Source organism: Pithys albifrons, chromosome 9 (genome assembly GCF_047495875.1).
Source record: "Pithys albifrons albifrons isolate INPA30051 chromosome 9, PitAlb_v1, whole genome shotgun sequence".
Lineage (NCBI taxonomy): Eukaryota > Metazoa > Chordata > Aves > Passeriformes > Thamnophilidae > Pithys > Pithys albifrons.
In genome coordinates, this window is record NC_092466.1 from 15,900,580 (window position 1) to 15,924,605 (window position 24,026).

General features: G+C 36.5%; 1 protein-coding gene across 3 annotated transcripts in view; it reads left to right on the plus strand.

Annotated features, from left to right (window-relative positions):
* Positions 1–23,775, plus strand: part of LOC139675594 (gamma-aminobutyric acid receptor subunit pi-like) — a 48,072-nt gene extending 24,297 nt beyond the window's left edge. Inside the window, exons 4-10 of one of the 3 annotated variants that reach the window (XM_071563475.1) lie at positions 1,023–1,090; positions 2,339–2,556; positions 3,183–3,265; positions 7,690–7,827; positions 16,504–16,656; positions 17,508–17,701; positions 23,143–23,775. In XM_071563475.1, coding sequence (XP_071419576.1) covers positions 1,023–1,090; positions 2,339–2,556; positions 3,183–3,265; positions 7,690–7,827; positions 16,504–16,656; positions 17,508–17,701; positions 23,143–23,454 — 1,166 coding nt within the window. In that variant the 3' untranslated portion in view covers positions 23,455–23,775. Of the gene's footprint in view, positions 1–1,022; positions 1,091–2,190; positions 2,200–2,338; positions 2,557–3,182; positions 3,266–7,689; positions 7,828–16,503; positions 16,657–17,507; positions 17,702–23,142 lie in introns of those variants that run through there. The other 2 variants (XM_071563476.1, XM_071563477.1) reach the window with 2 other exon arrangements.
* Positions 23,776–24,026: the final 251 nt, after the last annotated feature.

Below are 24,026 nucleotides of genomic sequence, written 5' to 3' on the forward strand. Positions count from 1 at the left end.
TTCCTTGGGATGCCATTTGGGGCCGCATAGCACATAATGAAGTGCAGGCAGCCAAGAGGGGTTTTCAGCAGCATGCCTGTGATATACAGGCACTATCAGACCTTACCTAAAATATTTCTTCATTTCTTATGACTGCATTCTCTGCTTCTCAGTTGCTTGGAAAGATGCATTTTTTTAATATTAATTTCCTTGTACAAACACTTAATTATTCAGCATGTACACAACCACGAATAACATTTCTTTGAAAGTTCTGCACAAATTCTGTATTTAAAAATGCACAGCTGGTGATCTTCCTTCTAACACTGTGAAATGCACGTTCACAAGGAAATGAGAAATTAAGCATACTAACATTACAATAACAGCTACTTAGATAAGGTATATAATCACACTGAAGAAGCCTTCATTCATATTAATATTAAAAGGTGAATAAAATTATTAGTTTTACTTTATAAATGCAAGTATTTAAATCCCAAGTTTACTGCTAGTGGTAGAAAGAAAGATGCTAAAATGCAACGACACAATTTATACAATGATTTCTTAAATGGGTAATTAATAAAATCACTCGGCAATGCCATCTGGATATTAACCATGTGACATTGCCAGGTGAAACTTCTTAGTCCACTAACATCTGAGGGACCAGATGTTGCAACTGAAAGAATTCCTTCCACTGCTCTGCATCTCAGAACAGAAGAGTGTGACATATCATGGGAATTGTGCCTTCCACACCTTATTGCGTAACATTTTCCTGAGCACTTTTTTCTGGGGAAAAAAAAAATCACAAAAGCCAGGAAGTATTTAAGAAAGAAAGCCTGTTTATTAAAACAAGACATTGATAGTCTGAAAGTATTACATTCTGGTTATGAATATTAAAATTCTCACATAATCTAAGTTTGAGAACTATTTCCTTTTAAGAAAGCTTCTAAATATTTAGAAAAAAAATTTCAAGATTTTTGTAACCAATTCTGAAAACTGAGTATGAAAGATTTATGAGCTACATTCTGACTTCCTCTTCTTTTTTGCAGATGGTCCTGTGTCAGTTGGAATGAGTATGGATATTGCAAGCATTGACACAATATCAGAAATAAATATGGTATTGTATCTTTTGAAGTCTTTTTTTGTTCTGCTTGTTGATAAGCTAATGTCTTGTGCTTACAGCTGCTGCCAATGTGACTTTGGGCTTGTCTTGTGAAGTCAAAGTGGGTTAGGAGATGGAATTTTATTTTTCTCTACAGATACTGTTTATAACACTAGAATAACTATAGAAATGCAGCTGCAAATCACACCTCTCACAGATGCAAATAGAATTTTGCTACCAAGTATTAACCTTAATGAAAGGCATGTGGATCAGTATTTATTTTCCAGCTGAAATGTCTAAATCCTAATGTATTTCAGAAAAATGAAGATGTATTCATGTGCCTTTGAAGCCACTCTTTTTCCTTATGATTAGGCACAGCTGATCTTAGACTGTTTTTCTCTTTTATTTTTACTGTCACACATTAATTTATTCCAGCTGTGTTTCATGAAATTTGTATCATTTGTTTTTGAACAAACTATGAAATGGAATTTATTTTCTAATTGAAGATCCTCCATTTGTGCCTAGAAATAAAAGCTGAAATTCATTAATCAGCTATTAAATATTAGTGTATTAGTAATTGTTAGTTACTATTTAAAAAGGGGGAACTAAGGTCAGAACTTCAGATGACTTTACAATATTTATAAAAACACACCATAAAATCACAAGTTGATTTAAAAGTTTTAAGAAATCATGTGATCTTTGCAGGACTGCCAGGCATATTTAAATTGGGCTGAGCGCTATATTCAAGGTCTTGATAAATTTGGTACCACTGTTTCCTTTGTGATGTGGAAAGGATAAATTGTGCTAAAAGATGATGATCCCTTTCCTGTTTCACTAACCTCTTTTCTCTATCTGAATTTATTCAACTTTTCCAAAGTGTTCATAAAAAAATTCATTATTTAGTAGTTTATATGAACAAAATTATGTTTGGAACCACTTACATAAATAATTCTAAAACTTACAGATTTACAGAGCCATATTATCTGCTCACAAAGCTCCAATGACTTCAGCTGATTTATAGCCCCAGACTTAGGTCATCAGCTTTTGCTGTAAAATTCCAATTGACCATAAGAACAAAATCTACCAGCCTCCCACTGAGCACTAGAATACTTGTCAGTATGAGAGTCAGTACAGCTGCTTTTGGAGTGCCAGTGACTTGGAGAGTCACAGGCTATTTGTGCCCAACAGCATTTCCCTATACGTCTGTAAAACAGAATACAGCACAGGCTTCCTTTGTATGATAATTTCTTTTTTCTCTTTCAGGACTACACAGCTACCATATTTTTAAGGCAGCGATGGACTGATGAGAGACTTTGTTTTGATGGTAATAAGAGTTTAAGCTTAGATGGTCGGCTTGTGGAAATGCTTTGGGTACCGGATACATTCATAGTGGATTCAAAAAGGTCTTTTCTTCATGATGTCACTGTTGAGAATCGTCTTATAAGAATATACCCTAATGGAACAGTCTTGTATGCTATACGGTATGTATTCGCCATGTATCAGCCTTTATAATTGTTGTCTACTTACATTTTAAACTTTCCAGGTCAGCATATTTTTTACTTAAGAAAATGGGTCTGTGGTTCTAAAAGTAGAATATGCATGGTATTGTAGTTCTATGAATATGTAATATTATTGTCTGATATTAATAAATGCTTAAGTTTAATAGTAGATCTTCTCTTCTTCCCTGAATAGACCCTTTTGCTTTCATGTAGACCCAACACATGAATTGCATGTTGCCATTCCAGTTGTTTGCAACGAAGCCATCACATAGGAAGGCAAATTGCCATGACTGATTCGCAGTATTTATTGTGGATTATCCTTTATAATAGGTTTTGATAAATATAACAAACTCTTAAAATATATTACAAAATAACAAAGGAAAACATGCACTGTAAGTGAGAAGGGAGCAAACCCAGTTATCTGGGTTTCCTGTTTGGAATGGTATTACTCTTGCATATTATATACCAGTAAATAGATCTTTTTTTTCTTCCTCTCAATAGTTATTTGCCTGAAAATAGTATTTCAATAAAGATATATGGCATTTTTTATTTTCACTAATGTGTAATTTTATGCCTTTAATAATTAGCAAACTATTTTTTTTTCCAAGGATCACCACAACTGTTTCATGCAGCATGGATCTGACTAAATATCCAATGGATAAACAGACATGTACTTTGCAACTGGAAAGCTGTAAGACCCTTAATCTTTATTATTTGTATACAATTAGAAAAATATGTGATTTTCTAATGCTGATATTATCAGAGCATCTGGAATTTTCAAAGAGGACAAGGGACATAATGTGACCAGTCTCTGTTGAATTACAATAGAGTCTCTGTGCAAAGATATATGTATGAGATATCACTGAAAATAACATGGCACTCCTGAAAGGCTGCAATGCTATTAATGATGAAGCAAAGACTCAGGAGATGCTCATGGGCTTGCTTTTGCAGTTCATCCTGCAGTTACTCTGTTGGTCTTCAGAGGGAGTTCTATGAGCAGGCATTTTTTAGCACAGACGAGCAAATGTTTTTTCCCCTCTCAGAGTAATTTTTCCCCCTGAAACACAATTCCTTTAGGAAAGAAAAAAAAAAAGAATAAGGCTTATTTGTAAGGCATATAGTTGATATTTAAAAATTTACTATTTTCATACTGAAAAATGGTAATTGCATGGACAGTTCTGAGATTGATATAAACAGATCTTGCTGACTTATTTAATTGTCTCTGCGTCATTGCCCTGGGAAAAGACATTGTCAATCGATGGACCAAGACTAAATGTACCTTACATTTCATCAATGAATGTGCTCATATTTTCTTTAAAATATGCTCTCTAATTCCTTGTAGGTGAGGTTATTTTGCAAACACCCAAACATGCATTTTTGTAGTCAATGTTTGCTGTTATTCAAGAATCTACAAAATAAGTTTTGCATGAGATAATGTAAAACAATAATCGATTCTGTAAGATGAAAATATATATTTAAATACATGTCACTACATACTCAGAATCTTTTGGAAGGCTTTTCAGTACTTGTCAAGTTTTATTCTGTATCTTTTCAGAAGTGTGTGTGCTCTTTATCTCTTTTTGATAACGACCAATTAGAAGATAGCTTAAAAGTTTCATTTTAAATAGAAACAGAAGGGAAATGAACCCAAAAACCTTCTTCACACAAGAGTCCCTCTAGATACGCAGTTATATAAGGTCTGTTTAGCAAATAGTGATTTGAATTAGAGTTGGGATTTATTTCTAATTTGTTTTCCTTTGGAAGAGCAGATTGGTAAATCAATGTATATGGATATAAATCAATAGCCATGCCTAATGAGTCATTTAGTATTTTCTGTAGTTCCAGAGAGAAATTTATGTCCCACAGGAATTTACAATTTATTTGACAGAATTTAAAAAAAACAAAACAAAAAGAGAATTCCCCATATAATTAAAACCAAGCATTTTTCAGATTGATTCCATCTGCTTTTTCAACAGCACACAAGTGTCTCCTGTCCATAGGGAAAACATAGTCATGTCCTAACAAATGCTCCCATGACGCTGGAGTTTAGTTTTGAGGAAAACAGCTAGAAGCAATAAATTCAAAAAGGAAAGAGTATGCCTTTGGCTGTGGTCCTTTTTTTTTTCAGTGCACTGTAATCCTTTCTTTTGGATAGACTGGAAATGCGGTTTGTTTCTTCATGAAATAAGCTATGGTAATTTATAGATGAATAATGGCATCATCCTTGAATACTGCTTGCAAAGACCATTACCTCAGTTTAAGAGTTGTGAGTGCAAACATACATGAACCTCTGCACAACTACTGATGTTTTTAAACAAAATGTAAAATATATTGCAAATCGTTCAGCTGAAACAAAGTGCTAGGCCCTTTATTAAGTGATTTTCAAGGCAAATATGTAATGATATTATGAAGTAATGACTGTACACAATAAAACACCCATAGTGACATTTACAACATACTATTCTGTTTTTACTAGTTAATGACTTTAATTGACTTACACTTTCTACATTGTAAAACACATTTTGGCCAAAATGCCTATTGTTTTTTCCCCTTTAGAAGGTAATATTTGCATATGTTAGGAAACAGAGAATTGCCACTCTGAGTCTCTGTTGTCATGGCTGCTGTGACATTTGGGAAATTGGACAGCTCCTATCTTGGTTGGTACTGCTGGGCGTGGGGTGCTTCATTCTCTCTTCCATGTGGTAGGGAATGCCACCATTCATTCATGCTGGCCTGAAGGGTTTTTTCTTCATTTTTCCCCCACAGAGGCCTCCATTCCAAATACATATTCATGTCTTGGGCACATCTCTGAAATTCTGTTTCCTTTTTGAATTTGTCTATTACCATTTATTCAGTGAAGAGCCATGTGGAGACACTTAACTTGTGCTTGACAATCAGGGAAAATTAAAATTAGCAACAGAAAGGTAAAGAAACTAATTTGTATTAGGCATTACGAATGTTTAATCCCAAATTTACTATTCCTGTAGTTAACTCTGTTGACATTAGCAGCTCATACTGTATCAACAATGTACAGGAATGAGATATTTTGGCCTTGAGGAATTAGTTAGAGTAATAACTGAGTGTCATGTAAAGAGAATAGAGATTACTTGTAAAAGCCAAATAACATGGCTTAATGATTTTGTCTATAAACTTCTAAAGCATTTTATAATTAGTGATATATTAATCCCCTGCATAAAATCCAACTTTGCACAGAGGGAGCACTTTGCTATCTAACTTTACTGACTGTAGAGAAGGCTCTCTCCATGGAAATTATTTTTAAGAGTTTTGGAATTATTATTGTCAAAGAATTTTCATTGGAAGGATCACCAAAACTTACTAATTACTCAGCTAATGAAAATATTTTGGAACAAAAGCAAAATAATCTCCATTTAGAGATATGCTTGTTATGAACCATGTGGGCACCAAAAACTTCTCCCATTTCACACAACTTGGAAGACTGAATGTCTCATAAAAACAAAAAGGAATCTACTATGGTACTCTCTGTTCTTTGGACTTTATTTGAATGTCTGCAGGTCATTTATACTGAAGGGAAGTAAAATGAATCCATGTCTGAAGTTATGCACAAAAACTTCTGTGAACCTCTTTGTTTTGACTAAGGACATTGAAATCATTTGTTTATAGGAAATGTTACTTTTATTTTACATCTCCCAAACCTGGGAAATTTTCCAGCATACGGTTTTAGGGAATCGAGAACTTAGCTTGGATACAAATGCTTTTGGCTTAGTCTTTTGACACAGCAGTGTCTTGGCTTTAATTGCTATAAATGTGATAATGTGAGCAGAGATTCCAGGTCATGATCCCTTTTCACATAACTGCCAGTGTTAGTGAAAACAAAATTTACATTTAAGGAATGAGCAGAGAAAGACTTTTCAGGTGAAATCATAATTTTAATAGGTAACCAGCCCAGTGTTTCTTTACAATGAAATTTCTGAACTAGTTTTTTTCCTATGTGAAAGGGTTTTGGGAACTCAGTTCTGTTTTGTCATTGCAAGAAAAAAAGTCAATCACTTAAAAATATTAAAAGGCTTTTTTATTTTAATTTTAAAACATAATTTTTTCTGTGATTGTTCTTTTTGCAGCATGTACTCCTGTGCAATGTGTTGCATTATTGTCTCCCTGTAATTTACTTACAGTTTACTGCGGTCTAAAAATAATCATCTGCACGTGTTTCTGTTCCTAAGCTTAGCTATTAACTTGCACAATGTAAGTCTGTCAAATACAAGAATGATTGATCTAAGTAAGCTACAGAAGAAAGATGTTCAAATGCTCCCTGTTAACATGTAAATTGCATTAACATAATCTTGAATTAATCATATACACTAGTTTGTAAAGTGGCTGCCTTTTATATAATGGAGAAAAGCTACAGATTTATTTTAACTATGATTGTGCTGCATATTGACAAGTGTGTGTAAAATACAGTTGCCTTCTGATAGATGATTCATCCAGCTCCTAATTACTATTTGAAGGTTAAGAGAAAACCTCCTGGGGCCCCTGAAGCATGCCACATTATTGAGCCTGCAGAAACCTCAGCTTCTAAGCTGGTGTCCTTGGGAAGTATCCAAGCTCCTAAGCCAAAATGTCATCCCAAGTGATGATTTAAGCCCAGGTCAAAGCACAGCACCAGCAATCAGCAGCTCTGCTGCTCTCCTCACCCGTTCATTCTATGGGAATGAGGACCAAATGCACAAAACCACAAAACAGCATCTTGGGACGCAACAAAAGGCTCACTTCATGTGTAGTGCAAATGCTGGCAGTGCAGTAATTAATAAAAGCTTTATTTCCTTAAGGCTTAATAGCTTTTGCCTTTAGAATACCATGTGTTATTAATCTATTTTACTAGTTTGTCATCTCTATTGAAATAAAAGATACAATAAGACCATCTCCAAAAATGTCAGCTTTTAGCTCGTAAGACTTTGCATGTTATTGGGGGTTTTGTTGTGAACAGGCATCACATTTTGACAAAACCCACCATTGTTTATGTCTAATTCTACTTTTTAGGCAGAGAAATAAGAAACAGCTGAACCATAAGTTTGCTCAACGCAAAGTGATTTTTGCATAAAATAAACACTCTTGTTGGCTTGTGTATCACTACAGGGGGTTATAACATCAATGATGTCATATTTTACTGGACCAGAGGAAATGATTCAGTTCGAGGTTTGGACACACTCCGGCTGGCACAATACACAGTAGAAGACCACTTTACTTCCGTATCTGAAGCTGTATATGAGACAGGTAAGAACACTCTTATAACATTTTCTAGGTACAGTTTGTAGCATGGCTCTGGAAACAGAGCAGCATTAAGGAACTCAGCACACTGCTTTCTGTTAGGGCGACAGTCTTCATATTCTAATAATTACATGCTTGAAGCCCGAAATACTTTTCCAGATGCTACAAGCAGAGATACAGCTAATGTAAAGAGTGAGATTGAGCATTTTCTTGGAGGCGACACATTATCTAAAGAATTATAAACAAGAGGTCTTCTTCCATGTAATGTCAGGGAGAACTCGTGTGAAGGAAGAGTAGCCTGTAAATTGGGCATTTAAACTGGAGGCAGACCAGGGACCCCTGGAGTACCCAGATCAGAACAGCCACCCTGGCTTTATTAGGCAAGTGAAAAGCTTCTATTCATCTGTGGAAGTTCCAAGAATATGCTGGGTGTTTTAACCACTGCAGGAAGTTTAGTTTCATGACTACTGCTTGTGAGAGTTGCTCTTTGTCTGTGGCAGCCTTTGCCCAGCCTGGTGGGCAGCAGAGTGCAGATTGCTCAGCCTGATGTCCTTTGCCTAGGGAAGGGCGTTGCCACAGACCTGCTCATCTGCTGATCTTAGGAAACTCCTGTAGAAAGTTTCTTTTAACTGCAGGACTTTAACCTCAGGAAAAAGTGTGTTCCTGTTTATTTTCCAGAGATTCTGAAAGGGCTTTCAGAGAGTTTAAAACCTGCAAAACCTGATTTATGCTCTTTGAGTTACTCTTACGTCCTTCATTGCTGCTCTTTGCTGTGGGCTCAGTTTCTTCTCTGCTCAAGTCAGCGCACCAGCCAAAAGCGTGATCTTTAAATTAAGACACACACATTCTTTAGAACTGCAGCTTCACCAGAGGATATGCTACTAATTCTGACTCACAGAAATATAGTTTCTCTAGTCTATTATTGGGTATTTCTACTTTAATAACACAACACAGATAAACCTGTTATCTAATTTCAGATATTAATTTGGGCTAAAAAGCAAAGTTCTCTAAGAGGATATAAAAGTAGAAATGAAATACATCCTAGCAGGCTCTAGGATAACAGAATTTCTTGTTTCTTGCATAAGTGACTTCTGCTTGCCTTCCTCCTCTTTACAGCTTATGGATAAGCAGCTTCAGGTTCAATTTAAGAAGAGTAGTCCTTTACTGTTCTTCTTCCCAGAAGGGTATTAGAACCTGTTCATCATACAGAAAAGTGGAAGAGGAAACTTGCTGATTTCTTACCACTTTCTATCATAGAATCAGGACTGTAAAAAAAAAGAACTGTTAGCATTGTTATTGTAATTGTTTTTTCCTCCAGTTTGTTTCTTTCTTTGTTAGTGTTTATTGTGTGATTTGGGTTTTTTTGTTGTTGTTTAATTTTTTTTTTGTTTAGGGTTGTTGTTTTTTAATTGGATAGACTAAGATTAGTTTCCAGTTAGAGTTGAAGAGGCATGATCAGACAAACTGTATTCTTTTTCCAGTAAATGTTGCTGTCTTTATCCCTTTGTGTTGGCAGGAATCATATGTATAAAGTCTTGTTTTAATGATACATTTTAAGACATGCAACTTAATTAGATGAAAATTACTCACACCTCCTTGTTTCAGTTCTGCTGTTCAAGAAAGCCATGTTATCAACTTTTAAAATTAAATTAGTACTTTTAAAATTAAATCTCCTAATCCTCTTAATTTTCTATTGAGTCATTCTGAATTTGGTGCTGTTTTCTACAGATTTTTTTGGAAAGCAGTGCCTACTGTAGCCCATATTAAAAGAGAAAAATAACTAAATTATGGAGGTATGAAATCAATTTTGAAATTAAAAATTATTCTTGGCATTTCCTTAACACCATAAATAGATGAGAGTATTTTATAACAAACAATGCATTATAAATAACTGTTATTTATAACTGCTACAATTCAAAAGGCGTAAGCTAAAGTTATGGGAGAAGAGCTGTGTGTACTATTCCCTAACACAGCAAAAAACCCAATCAGGATTTGATACTCTGTGAACTTGAACAGACAGTACAGCTGCTGCGCAAGTGAAATATTGTACAACAGTGCAAAGCCCTAGTTCATATACAGCCACTGACAGAGCCAAATTTAAAACACAGTCAGCAAAATTCCTGCATAATTAACTTCAGTAAATTTAAGAAAAGTACATTGTGGATTAATCTTGTTTGTAGAACAGCATGTATCACATAATAGTAATCACATTATTGTAATCACATAAGAGTAAGTCACTTTCACTAATGTTAGCAAGATTGCTGGCTAGGGTTTGGTGTTGATTTTGTTGTACAGAACAATTTCATTTTGGACATGGGCAAATTAATTGCTGGAACCACTTCCTACATGCCTTAAACAATAGCACTCATTGTGCATGCACTGATACACTCTTCGACCCCCAAACCATCTATTTTCATGAGTGGATGCTGGGTTTTTGTTTTAGCTGTCTAGCCAACACCACCTGCCTTCTCAGAGTAACAGATACTGATATAAAAAGCTTACTTTTCTTATTGGAAAAACATAAAAGCAATGAAAGACTGTTACAGTCTAGCTTTTTGTGTAAACGATCATAGAAATAAGGCTGGAATACACTTTAAGAATTCATTTAATCTTTTCTCATGTCGCAAGGCAAGGTCACCTATATCTACAGCCTACTTCCTGACAGATGTTTCTAGGAGTAAGGCAGACAAACCTCCAAAGTGTCTGCTTCACAGCCTCCCTAGATGATCTTTTTTTTCTGGTGTTTATTACATACATATTTTCCTCATGTCTAATCTTGATCTCCCTTGCTGCATTTCAAATCCATTATGTGGATATTGAAGACAAATGTCTTGCTATTTTTCAGCAGCCCCTTCACTGTTTCAAGACAGATGCATATTTTCTGAGACCAACAATTCTCATATTTTTTAATTTATATAACCAATTTTCTAGATATACTCCCTTTACTATTGTTCTCCAATCAAATTTCTCATGTCTTTGCTGATATGCAGCACTCAAAACTGGATACCCTGCTCCCATCAGACCGGATGCAGGGGTTTAATTAATGTGTTCCATGAACTCTGTTCCTCTTTATCCACTCTAGGTTGGTATTTGTTTTTCTTGTAGAAAATTATCTTGCATTTTTCACCTTGTTCAACCTGTGATTCCTTCTACTTCTCTGCTTACTTCATTGCCCTGTAATCACATATTCCCTGAGTTCTGGGAGCTAGTAATTCCCATCTGAGTGCAGGACATTGTACTTGCCTTTGTTGAATTGCACCTTATTTTACTTTGTTTTTCATAATTGAGATATTTTTGAGCTTTAAACCTGTTCTCCAATGTGCTAACATAACACTCCACTCTTAACAGACACTGGGTATGTCAGGCTGTTTGTTAGTGAGCAGTACTGGACACAGGACAGACCCCATGTGTTCCCACTTGATAAATGCTTCTATTTTCACAGCAAGTGATAGCTAATTAATCTCAATTACCATTTTTAGCTGGAGAAAGAAGCAAAACCAATGTAAAACTTCAGGCTAATTGGCTGTTGATAGCTTTTTTTCAGCATCTTTCCTTAAGTCTTGCTCTCACTACTACAACCCTCCTGCTAAGTCCTTGGTGGCAGCAGAAGTGAAGAGGCTCAGCTTGCTCAGATCTGCTGAATCTTCAGCCCAGAAGTCAGGGAGAGACATATCAGGCAGTCAGGGTTCTCACTGTGCTTCTCTGCTTGAAAAACTTCCAGTCAAAAAATTTGGCATATTCGAAGGTATTATTTTGGCAGAACAGAGGGAAAGAAGAGACAGAAGCCTAAAGTAAGTTTCCACTTCTTGATGCACATAGACAGGATATTTGCTCGATTAAAAAGACTGCAAAGGGAGCTGGCTGCTGTTCTTGTCTGCAGTCACTGCCAGGGTTTTGATGTCTATCATAAATCCTGCTTTAACCTCCTCAGGCTAGAAGCCCATCAGTTCTTGTTTGGCTACACAGTGCTCAAGCTCTCCAGTCCCCTGGCCACTACAGTTACCAGCTTCTCAGGGGGGATGTCACAACTAAGCCAGTAATGAGTTGCTCTTGCTTATAATTAGTGATCTAAATTTAAAATGGATACAAACTATATATAGACTATAAAGGTTGTATAAGAGTGTATAAATATAACAGACTCTACACAGATCGTATGTTTATCAGTCACAGTCTCTTTAAATAGAGGCACTACCTTGCTTTGTCCTACAGGCAATCTGCAGTTTCCCAAGGTTCAGGAGATTTATTAGTTAATAATCAAGGTTTTCTAGGATTTTCAGTACTTTTTTTTGAGGTATGGTATGCTAAATAACTTCTTCTATTTCCTTTATCGGTTTCTTTGTAATTGCTCTCCAATAGTCATTTCTGATAACATATTCTTTGTCATACTAGGTTTGCAATCTCAGAGCTGTATTCAGTAGTAATCTTATCTGGCAAGTCTTTGATCAGCCTTACATAAGATTCAAGCAATTACATATGCATATATATCTGTTACTGTGTTATGATCAGTTTACCTATCTGAGCTTATAGAATCCCTCTTTGTAAGCAAGGTTTTCCACTTGAGTTGAGGTTGAAGAGTTTTTCATCATGAATTGTTTTTGAGATAATTCTGCAATGTAGAACAATTTAGAAAGAAAAGAAATTTGGAAAATGTATTGAAAAAGTTGCAGTAACATAAAAACATACAGAAATGCAATGAATGGAATGAATATCAACGATATCAGGAGGCATTTTTTATTAACTTCTGCAAATTCCCTTGTAATATAAACATAAATACGCAGGAACTCTTGGAAAACTTTGTGGCATAATTTTTTTCTGTTTTGTTTGGTTGGTTTTTGTTTTGTTTTTTTTTTTTTACAGGTAAGATAAATGGATAAATATATCTGCACATAAACACTGTATGGAAGGGTTTGTTTCATTCTTAGGAAATTTGAATTTCAAACTTATTTTTTGTAAAGTGTTTTCATGAACATGAAACACATGTTGAGAAGCTTGTCCTGAGCTTTCATTTCCTTTAGTTCACCTCTGAAAAGCAAGTAAAAAAAGAGTTAGTTTATAAGGTCTAAACTATGAAGAACAGAAGACTGATTTTTTTTTCCGAGGGAGGGACAAAGGAGTTGTAGTATCATATTAAGAATATATATCCCTTAGCATCCTAGAGCAGCCAGAGAATTGCATTTCAGTGCACAAATTATTTGTCATGTAAAATCGGGGACATACCAATTCCTTAATTCATATATTCATTCTAAACAAGCAATAAAAAATTGCACACTGAAAACTACCTCTTCAGTTATAGTTAAGGTCATAAAATCTATTTAAAGCTTTCCTGTAGTATGGCCTTAAAAGACGCAAGAAGAGAAGAAAATGATGCATTGGTAGAATTCTACTGACGTGCTTGTGTGAGATGTACATCATCACACATTTTAGCAGACACCCCAGGGGTTAGCATAAATAATTCATGATAGAGAAAAGTATGCTTTTTGTGTCTGACTGCATGCCCCTGTGCAGGATACCAAAGTGCTTCTTACATAAAGAGTGATGTGGAGCAGTCTTTTACTGGAGTAGAGTTCAGCAAAAAGTCTATAGGAAGTAGCTGTGGGGAAGACACTCCCAGCCCATAACACTTAGAGTGAGAGTTAGGAATCGCTGACAGCATTTATAGAGGATCACTCCTTCCATCTGGTGTCTTAGTTGGCACCATCTGCTGGTCAGAGATGCTGCAGAAAAGAGCAGAGATGCAGCATTCTGCCATCAGCAGAAAAATGGGATAATCAGAAAATGGATGACCAAGAGTGGTAAGGAAGCCTATTCAGGTTTATATCTATTTCTCAAGCAGTGCAGCAGCAGTCATTATTGATTGAAACATCAGTGGCAAGTCTACACAAAGTGTTAGGTAATCAACACTATAAATTACAATGTAATTTTAAAAGCCAAAAGCCAAACTTCAAAGATAAGCTATAAAACAGAATAGACTAGTTTTTATTACTTTCATAAAGATCTGCCTTAGACCTAGAACCTAGACCTGCTCGGCTACTGAGAAGGAGCCTATTCTGGTATAATTTTTGTGATTTGCAACAACAGTAGTCAGCTGGATCCAATCAAACTTTTTCTGCCACCTTTCTCTACTTTTTAGGGTACTTAGCAGTAAAGAGGCTTGAGTAGGTATGGAGACCATAGTCAGCTATCTAGATTTGTGCTTCATCTACAAGGTAGAGCTACTGTCTAGCTTGGTGATTCTGCCCTCTAGGAAAAGCCCAAATAACTCAGCTTAATCTGCTTTTGCTGTGGGGTGACCTAAGTAGAATACTCCACCTTTTGGTGTGTTTGGAATACGTATATTGACAATCATTTAAGTTGAGTCATCTGAGAAACTGTTAAACACAGTAATTCAGTACTTTGGTAAGTGCTAATGGTATGTCTGCTGCATTTAGCTATCTCCACAGAGATTAATTCCATCACATTTAAATGAGAGCAGCCTCACACTGAGGTGACACTCATCATGGGCCAGAAACTTGAATGAAAAAAACATCTTTTCATTTTATTGCAAGTATATTGTTGTCAATGATATTCAAGCAAGGTGCAAAATGACAGTTTTGAGGAGTTAATTTGAGCTGTACTTGAGTTAACTCTAGTAAAGCCAGGACTAGGATTACATGAACCTGCTTCAATTTTGATTTGGAGGATGGCATCATAGTCTCAGATGTCCAAGTCAAAGGCAATGAGATACAGCATTACTTTCTCATATGCAACTCATGCAACTGGAGTAGCAAGTCTATTATTTTGAGAGATGATGACTTCTGGTAGATGTGTGGTGTAGATGAAAAGGGGACTATAATATTTCCCTATCTTCATTTTATGCCATTGCTCATTTCTTTAGCATGATAAGTATGCACTGAACACTTTTTCTCGACTACTGCTTCCTTCATTTTATTACAGGAGGAGCTCTGATGAAATCTATATATAGGTTGCTTCAAAATTTCCATTATAAAAGCTCTTCTGAACTCTTTAGAGAAATGCTGACAGTATTATTATCATGTCCATGATGTGTCTTTGGATTTCTGGCAAGCAGAAAGCCTTAAACTTAGAGAAATGCCCTGTTTTTGTTTTCCAAGAAGTTACTCAGCTATAAGCTGTTACATCTCTATTTCTATTTGTTCACATTACTTCAGAAATTTCTGGCATCAGGAAAAATAATAACACTGTAATATTCAAGGACTTGTCTACACTTGGAAATTGCAGCAAGGTGGCAAACCTTGACTTTCAAATTTGATATTTTGTACTAACTTTCCATGTACACACTTGGCTTTTATACTAAGGTAAATGGACATGCAGTTATAGGGCACTACCAGGGAGCAGGTATTGTTGTATGGTTATATTGGCTGTTTCATAGTTTTGCTTCTTAAACACAAGTTCTCCTAAGGCTGAACCACAGGAACTTTTAAGTGCCTGTGGTATACTGCAGGAAGTATAGTCCAGTCTCTTTGCTCCCCTTTGCTGGGCATATGGCACCACATCCTTCCCTATGGTCAGCACAGAAATACAAGACAAATTACTTTAGTGGAGTATCTAGTTATCTTTCCCTAAAAATGCTCTATGCTATAGTCTTTTGTTGTACAGACTTACTGCTTTTCTATAGCACTGGTGCTCGATTTAGTTCAAGGATGGGCACTTTTGAGTGCTTTACTTTGGTCTACTTACACTTAAAATCAGTTTTAGTATGATGATATTTATTGAAACAACTGTATTGGTAAAAATTACAGCCTTGATAGAGGTACCCTGGTTAATGTTCCTCTTTTCACATAAAAATGATGATGATGATGATGATGATGATGATGATGATGATGATGTAAAACATGTTTATATCTCCTGCCTCATGGAGATAGTTTAATGTTAGTCTTGTATTCTTTCTTCTATCAGTCAAACTTTGATAATGAACTTACAAAAAAGAACCTTAAATACAGTGTATTTGCACCTTTGGAAGCAGAAAGAACTGACTACCAGAGAACTCCTTTGTTCACTAGTGAAAAGGCAGTCAGTATGGCAGACAACTGAAATTAGATTAATATTGGAAATTAGACTTTCATTTTTTAACAGAATTATTTTGTCATTGAAATGTTGGATGCTGTGTGTCTGGATATTCTTAAACTAACCCTACATGTCTGTGTGAAAGGTGGGCTCTATTCCAACCAAAATGATTGAGTTGAAAGCAAGGGATAATTGAGGAAATTTCATGGCTTGTGATTAGGGTCAGACTACATACTCTATCAATTCTTTCTGGTTTTAAGTCTTATTGTTCTCTTGATGCGGTATACACAATTCTTTCAAAAATGAAAACTTAACCATCCATTTTCTAGCCTTCCATTACTTGCCCTTCAAGCCTTTAAAAGTGCTCTTGTTTGTCTGTGTCTCACAGTGCACCTGATGCACAAATAGCCTGTCTGTGTATATATTGTTGTTACTAAAGTAGATATACTGTTCTGTAGTTCTGTTCTGACTTAGAGCACATGGCATTGGAAGCAAACGTAGGTCCCAGAGAGCATAATGTTTGTGTTAAAATAGCTGAAGCCAAGCTTTTTTTTTTAAGCTTTTACTGCATTGTAATGCACTGAAGTAATGCAAGTTGTTATTTCAAAGAACATTTTATGAATTATACCTTCACAATATTTTTCCCTGCTCTTTCCACAGGACATTACCCAAAACTAGTGTTTCACTTTGAACTCAAGAGAAACATCTTGTATTTCATATTAGAGACATATGTACCATCAATCCTACTGGTTGTGCTCTCCTGGGTATCATTTTGGATAAGCCAGTCATCGGTTCCAGCCAGAATCTGCATAGGTGAGAAAAATTTAACCAAACCAAATCAAGAGCTGGATCATTAAGATACTTTCTTTATTGCACATACATGGCATCCATTTCCCAAAGTTGCAAATGCTTCTGAATTTTTGGTTTGCTATATGCAGTATATCATGTGGACTCCCTTTAAAGCCTTGCTATCTTTAACTAAGAAAAATGTCTTTGGGAGCTGCAGGAGACTTGAAAGCAGGGGAGGCTGCTGAAAACAAATTTAAAAAATCCATAATTTTGGAAATAATTTAAACATATTCAAACACATGGCATGCACAGACAGAATCATGAAGCTTTTGTGAGGTCTAATGATGCATACTAATTAACACATGAATAATAAGAGAATTATAAGAGATTAAATATAATTAATTGCAAATAAAGGATGTTCTGAAAGGGAAACAATGCAAATCAGTTTTGATCAGGCTGCAGGTGGGGTGGGAAAAACACTCCTACAGTATAGGAAAGAAGGATTTCTCATCAAATGAGGCCAGTGGACAATGCACTAAGCAAAATGATATCTGAATATTTTAAAGGGAGCTTTTGCATAGATTTGCAATAATAATGTGTTAATTATAAATATGCATTCCATGACACCAAAATCTCTCTCATTTTAATGTCTAGTCTTCTCAGCTTTACTAACAGTTTTCATTAGTGTTTTTAAGCATTTGACTTCAGAATCATAACTTCATTGAAAGTCTTCTTTCTAAAACATGACCCATTAAATGTTGTGGCATACTCAGAGTTTCAGAGCCATGTGAAACTCTCTTATGCTAGGGCCCTTGCAGTGGAGGCCTTCATTGTTATGCAGGTTATATCAGAACACATATTTTTGCATTCTGCAGGTGTTACCACTGTCCTTACAATGACTACACTGATGATGGGAGCCAGGACTTCACTCCCAAATGCTAATTGCTTTATTAAAGCAATTGATGTGTACCTTGGTATCTGCTTCAGCTTCATCTTTGGAGCACTGTTAGAGTATGCTGTGACTCATTTCTGCACTCTGCATCAACTCAGTTCAAAGGAACTTCCAAAGGTATTTTAAGTCTTTGGTTGTTGTCCTATAAACTAGAATTAAAATATACCTACTAAAGAGAGTGAATTAGCTTAGCAGTAATACTAAATGTATTTCAGGAAGTTTATTTTTGAGAATCAGGACAGGGAAACATAATAATCTTGAGAAAAACAAAAAATATTTGTGTACCTGGAGCTTATTTGGAAGAGATCAAGCAAACTGAAGCACCCTTCTCTTTTGGCATGGACTTTATGGTCATTTATCAAACAACGTGCTAGACATATCACAAAAGTCACAGGCACTTGTCTCCCAGGCAAAATCACATACTTACCTTCAGTTCAAAAATTAGACTGAGCTTGGTGACTTGTTCTTACTGCAATATGGAAAAAAAAAGTTTTATCACTTTTCATTTATGAAACCTGCCTGCACATGGAACGTGAGTCAGAGAGCTTCACGCCCTGGGTGCATCAGATCCCTACAGCCTTCTGCTCATACCTTCTCTTTCAACAGCTGCAGCTGAAGCTCAGACTGGGATTTACTTTTTCTTCTGCATCACTCTTACAACAGCACTTTTTGCTGCTCTAATGAGTTTCTCACAACTCTGAAATACTGTGAAATATATTTAAAATAAAAACGGATGAAATAAACATAGGCATTTTTGAGTCTGATGACTGTCATCTGGCTGAAATAATCAGGACAGGTTCACAAGAAGTTTTGTCACATCTTCCATCTCTAGTGTATAGCACTGCTTTCATAAGCAATGAAAAAGAAATCACAAGGAAGCTGGAAGATGATTGTCTTGCAGCTTTTAATTATGGAACTGAATCTAATATGCATGAGAGAAAAGAAAATTTTAAGTAGCTTATGAAATTTCTGGTTTAACAGAAAAAAGTAAAACATGGAAAATGAGAATAACAGAAAAAGCAGATAGAAGTTTGGTTGAGTGCTGTAGGGATAAATGGGCAGATGAAGAAATATTGTCAACTATTTAAGCCAGACTAGGACAGAGCATCACAAATGCCTGAGTAAAGTCCCTACATAAACTCAAGAAACAGGATATTAAGTTCAAGTGGAAGAGCTTCAAAACAATGAAGATCAGCCAATATGTGGGGGCTTTTAGGTCTAGATAGTTCATCAGTTACTATGTGATTTTGGGTGTTTGGATGAGAGATGGGTTCCTGTAAATGTACAGGAATATGTTCAAAGCTGTCCTTAGGTCTAGGTATGTGGAGGAAGAATGCAAAATGGACATAAAGCTGAGCCACCCAGTGGGTTTTATGAGATAAAATCTATCAGGGGATTGTCTGCAAACAGGCAAACACTCATATTGAATGAGGATTTAAGTGGAAAGCCTCAAAGTAATTTTTCTTGGCAAGGTAACATCACTGACAATTCCCGCTGAGCATATCCATCTTGCGAAGTGGCTGTCATTTTGCTCACGGGCGGGGGGAGGGGGGTGGGGTGGGGTGGGGGGGGTAGATTATTGGAGGTTTGAGTAAGACAGTAAAGTGTTTCAGTGCTTGGATGATTAAGCATCTTTGGATCTGTGAAGGGCACTTATGACTGCCCTTGCCTTCACCTGCCTGTGTCAGATTCCCTTTCATCTGGAGCATGTACTAGTGCTTGCAGATGGAGTGGACATGAAAACTCATAGACATGTGCGTGGAAGTGGAGGTACAGCCCCAAAATGAGGAAGAAAGAAAGACTTAAGGTAAAGTTTTGTGATGGACTTAGTGGTCAAAAGATAGTCTTTCACTTCAGGCATATTGTCTGCCTTCTGCTGTGCATCAGGAGTGAACAAGCCACCAAAACTTACTTCTTCCCCTCACAAAGATAAAACTATAAGGGAGGGGGAAGTTATTTGACCCTAGATCAACTCTGACTCTGTAGAATAAGTAAAAAACCTGTCATGTCCTTTTCCTGCTGTAGCCAAGGACAAGCACTTCTTACGGAGCAGGGTGTCATGGAGAGCACACCTGACTTGTATTTCTGGTTTCTCATTATAAAAAACAGAACATCACAAGGACAGAAGTACCAGCTAAAATTTCATGTCCCTGTCTGTGATGTACTTAGTAATTTATGTGTGAGTATCGTCACTGTAAATGTGTTGTTCTCATTATCGTATTCTCTTGTGGGCACAGGTTAATTGGAAATCTCACTTCCCATTTTGTTATTCCCATATGCAAGCTGATAGAAAATTTACACTCAGAATTATGTAAATAAATGGAGGTGAAATGAAAATGTCACCCTCTCTCTTGTGTAGAAATTAGTTGTATTTGCCTCTTTTCTCCACTTTACTCTTTAAAGCAGCTGGGCACTAGCATATGAATCCTTCTGAAGCCCTTGAGATCTCCAATTTAGAATATAAACTGGTGAGAAAGCTCATCATATCCACACTGTTGCAGTGTCTCACATCATGTGAACCAGGACCCACAGAGACAACTTCAAAGCTAGTGGCAAAAGCAGAGGAACCACCTGCTGCAAGGAAGGTCAGGCAGAATGTGCCGTTTACATCAGCTCTGTAATAACAGGCTGCTTAAATTGAGAGGTTGCCTCTCCTGAGTTTCTTCTCTTTTGTACACAGGTGTGAATTGTGCCCTCTTACAAATCAGAGAATTCCTCCCTGGATTTTCTCTGTCTTTCACTTAAACCTCTGCCTTTTAGGCAGAATTGAGAACAGTTTGAAAACTGCAAATAAGGTTACAAGGGTGCTGTTCAGCCTGTGTGGCATTTCTGTGAAAGCGATGTTCAGTCTTCATGGGCACTGCATAAGCTAAATTTGTGCAACACTCTAGGCTGAAACATTTTTATTCTTGAGCAGCTTTATTATCCACTTGAAGTGACAACTTCCCTGAGTTCTGTTGCATGTTGGATGTCAGCAAACACTTCAGTTAGTATAAACAGCAGCCACAGTATCAGGTGCCACATACAGTGCTTTTCAGGTGATGTGCAGCACCTTTCCTGGATATTACTGATTTGGTGTCCAAACAGAGCCCTTCTTAGTTCCAACTGCCATTTCCTCATTGACAGCTGGAATGCAGAAAAAAATCCAGATATTTTAATTAGAGCCACATTTCGACACTCACAACACTTTTTTTTTTTAAGATGATGTAAACCAGCCTAGACTTTTATCATGCTCTGTTCTCAAGCAATGTGATACTGCACTTCTGCTGTAAATTTCTCTCTGTTTTGTGAGAGCCCTGCCTTGTTACGCTGCAAATAGAATCCAGTACACATGCACCACATGCAGTAACTTCTGTTTAAGTAATAACTGCCTCTTGGGAAGTAGAAAGGAGTCAAGAACAGCCTAATAACACATCAGCCTCCTGCAAATTGCTCACATGCAGTTGTATGAAAGGAAAAATGGCATGTACGCAATGTCCTGTCAATGCTCTGAAGTAAAACTAAGTCTGAACAACTTATAGCCAGCCCTACCTGGGAGAAAAATAGACTTACACTCAGCAGTGCCACAAATTCTGCCAGTTTTAAAGTACATGTGTTGTTTTGCTTTTTTTCGCCCTTTCTGGAAAATGAGAGCAGTGGGAAAAAGCCAGGTCTCTTCTGTCAGGTTCCTTTATTTTATTTACTTTTTAAGTGCAGAGTGCATTCATTAGGCAGTTGCTCCAGTGCCTCATTTCAAGTACCAGGACTGCTGACAAAGGCTCCTCTGCCATCCCCAGTACTCCCCTCAGCTGCCTGAACCTTTTGAAGCAGAAGAAAGGTATTTATAGCAGAGTCAGGCCCCAAGTAAAACTCAGGGTTTGAGTTTTAGTACGACCCTGGGGATTGTTTAAGGTTCAGACTGGAATTTTATGGATTGATCCTCTTAATGCTTTATAGGCAGATTTTTATCCAGCCTTTGGTTTCAGAATTCACATGAAGATGTGGTAGGCTGGATGAAAGATGAGCAAGGTTTTGTGGTCAGTGTATTTTTAGAATGATGTGTTGAGCTACGTTTTATCACTTTCAAATAAAATATACCAGATTTTTAATTTTTTTTTCTGATTGAAAGTGAAAAGCAGGGATAATCCCTTTTCTAGCTCCATTTGTTCTGCTTCACTGAATCCCAGCAGTTTGAGGACAGACTCTACTTTAATTTTCCAGGGTGTCACTAATTTTAGATGAAGAAAGACTCAAGGACGGTGCCATCTACATGTACCCTGGGCAGAATAGCATTCTGCATTGGCATGGAGATCACTTAGGTGGTTTAATGAGCTTTCTTTAATAGCTTGAATATTTCTAAATGAGCTTTTTCTCTGACGGCACATAGGGCTGTACATCTTAACCTTTACAAAGTTTGTCCTTGTATAATCTGTTTCTTCTCATAATGCAAATGGAAAAAAGTAAATTGGTCAGAGGAAAGAGATTGTGCATTCTACATTTCACAAATACATTTTTTAGACTTTTCTTGCTTTTATGCCACCCACTGATTTGGGAGGCAATAAAATTATCAGGAGAAAATGAAAATTATGTGTACGCCTACCTGAATGAAAATGACCCTTCCTTCAAGTATATATAATAAGGTTTAGTTTAGATACAAAATTGGAGCCCATCTTTGTAGCTTAGGTCTGTTGGTATCTCTGCAATTTCCCAAACTAAACTAAATACCCCAGGACTTTCAAGGAAGTTTTAGAGCTGAAGCTGCAGCTGGTGTCTAATCCTGTGTCCTCTGAGTCAGTAACAGAAAACTCACTGACTTCAAAGGGTGAAGATTTCATACATGAACTTTATGGCTTTGAGCCATTTCTAATCAAAGAAACAAAACCCACCAGAAGGCTTATGCAACGTTCTCCAAAGACCTGTCTTGATGCAGTGAAGCACATAAAAACATGTTTAACCCTAGCATAACTTTGAAATTAAAGCATGGGTTTCAGGACTTGAAAGAAAGTAGCACGAGCTATTTAGTATTGGATTAGCTGTGGGGCTTGTCCCTCTGTATTTTACTTCATTTTTTAAAAAATAACTTGACTTTTATCACAAAGTACTGGAATAGAGTAGCCAATTACACACAAGGAGGGTGCCTGACTAGTGCATCTAGCTTGAGTAGCTGGTCTGGCACCTTCCTTGCTTTCTCCATCTCCAGGCTGGGGCTTTGCTTTAACCATTTTCTATGCACTAACCTTTGCCAGTATTTGCCCAGAGCAGAAGACAGCTTAATTTTGTCCCTTTTATGGATTTGCTGCTGCCTTAAGTAAAGTTAGTGGTCCATATTTGAACAAGTCCAACTTTTCTTGACAGTTCTTCAAAAGTTTTTGCAGTACAATGTTGTTTAAGCCAGAGTTTTCCCCATAAATGGAAGCTTGAAAGCTGAAAGGAGCTGTCTTGTGCATGTAGGTGCTTGCCCTTGAAGTTGAGGAGTGAGATAGAGGAGGAGTCATAATGAAAATCCCATTTGCCGCAGCTCTAAAATAAACAGGTAATGAAGCGTGCACTTAAATACCTGTTCTTTGATTTCCTATCAGGATGATGACAAAGATGCTGAAGAAGACAAGAACGGAGCCCTGGCAGCAGTCACTAATAATTGCAGTTCCCTTAACAATACAAACAAGATTGACTCCAACAAGAGTAATGAAACCAGCACTGACAGAAAAAGGGACAGAAGTAAACACAGTATGTGTAGTTCACCAATGTCAGTAATGAAAAGACTTTTCTGTATCTTTGATTGCTTCCATGTTAAAAATCCTTACCACATAGACAACTATGCCAGATTTTCTTTTCCATTATCATTCATCATAATTAATGTATTTTATTGGGTGTATTACTTGTATTTCTAAACATTCTATTGTGAAAAATTGGTTTAAAGTCTAGAAAGTGGATATGGGAGGGGAAGTTGCAGAAGAATGGAGAAGATGCATTTGGGTAAGGGGATATGAAAGGACTTCTTTCATGCCATCTTTTAAAGTGTGTCTACAAAGTTTCATGTTAACTTACTTTTCTGCTGTTGCATTTCTGTCATCCAAAACTGACTTTCCTATTAGCATGCATGTCCCATATTAAACTACTTATCCAAGACCAGTAAGTCCTTTTTAAATATTTTATGGTCAATGTAATAAAATAAGAGTTATATTACACTTGTTTCTGGACTGCATTGAATAAATGTAAAAATAAAACCAATGAAGTGTTTTCCTGCTATGCTATCTATATTCAATTCCTTGTAGCTTTGTCAATAATGCATAAATTTTCCAGATTAATAAGAAAAGGTATAATTGCAGGTCAAAGTGGTTTTGAAGGCATGGATTACCAACATAAACCAAATAATCCATTAATCTTCATAAAATCACAAATATGCATCGAGATTCCTCTACATCTTTAGACAGAACTCCCACAGGCATCAATGGCTTTTCTG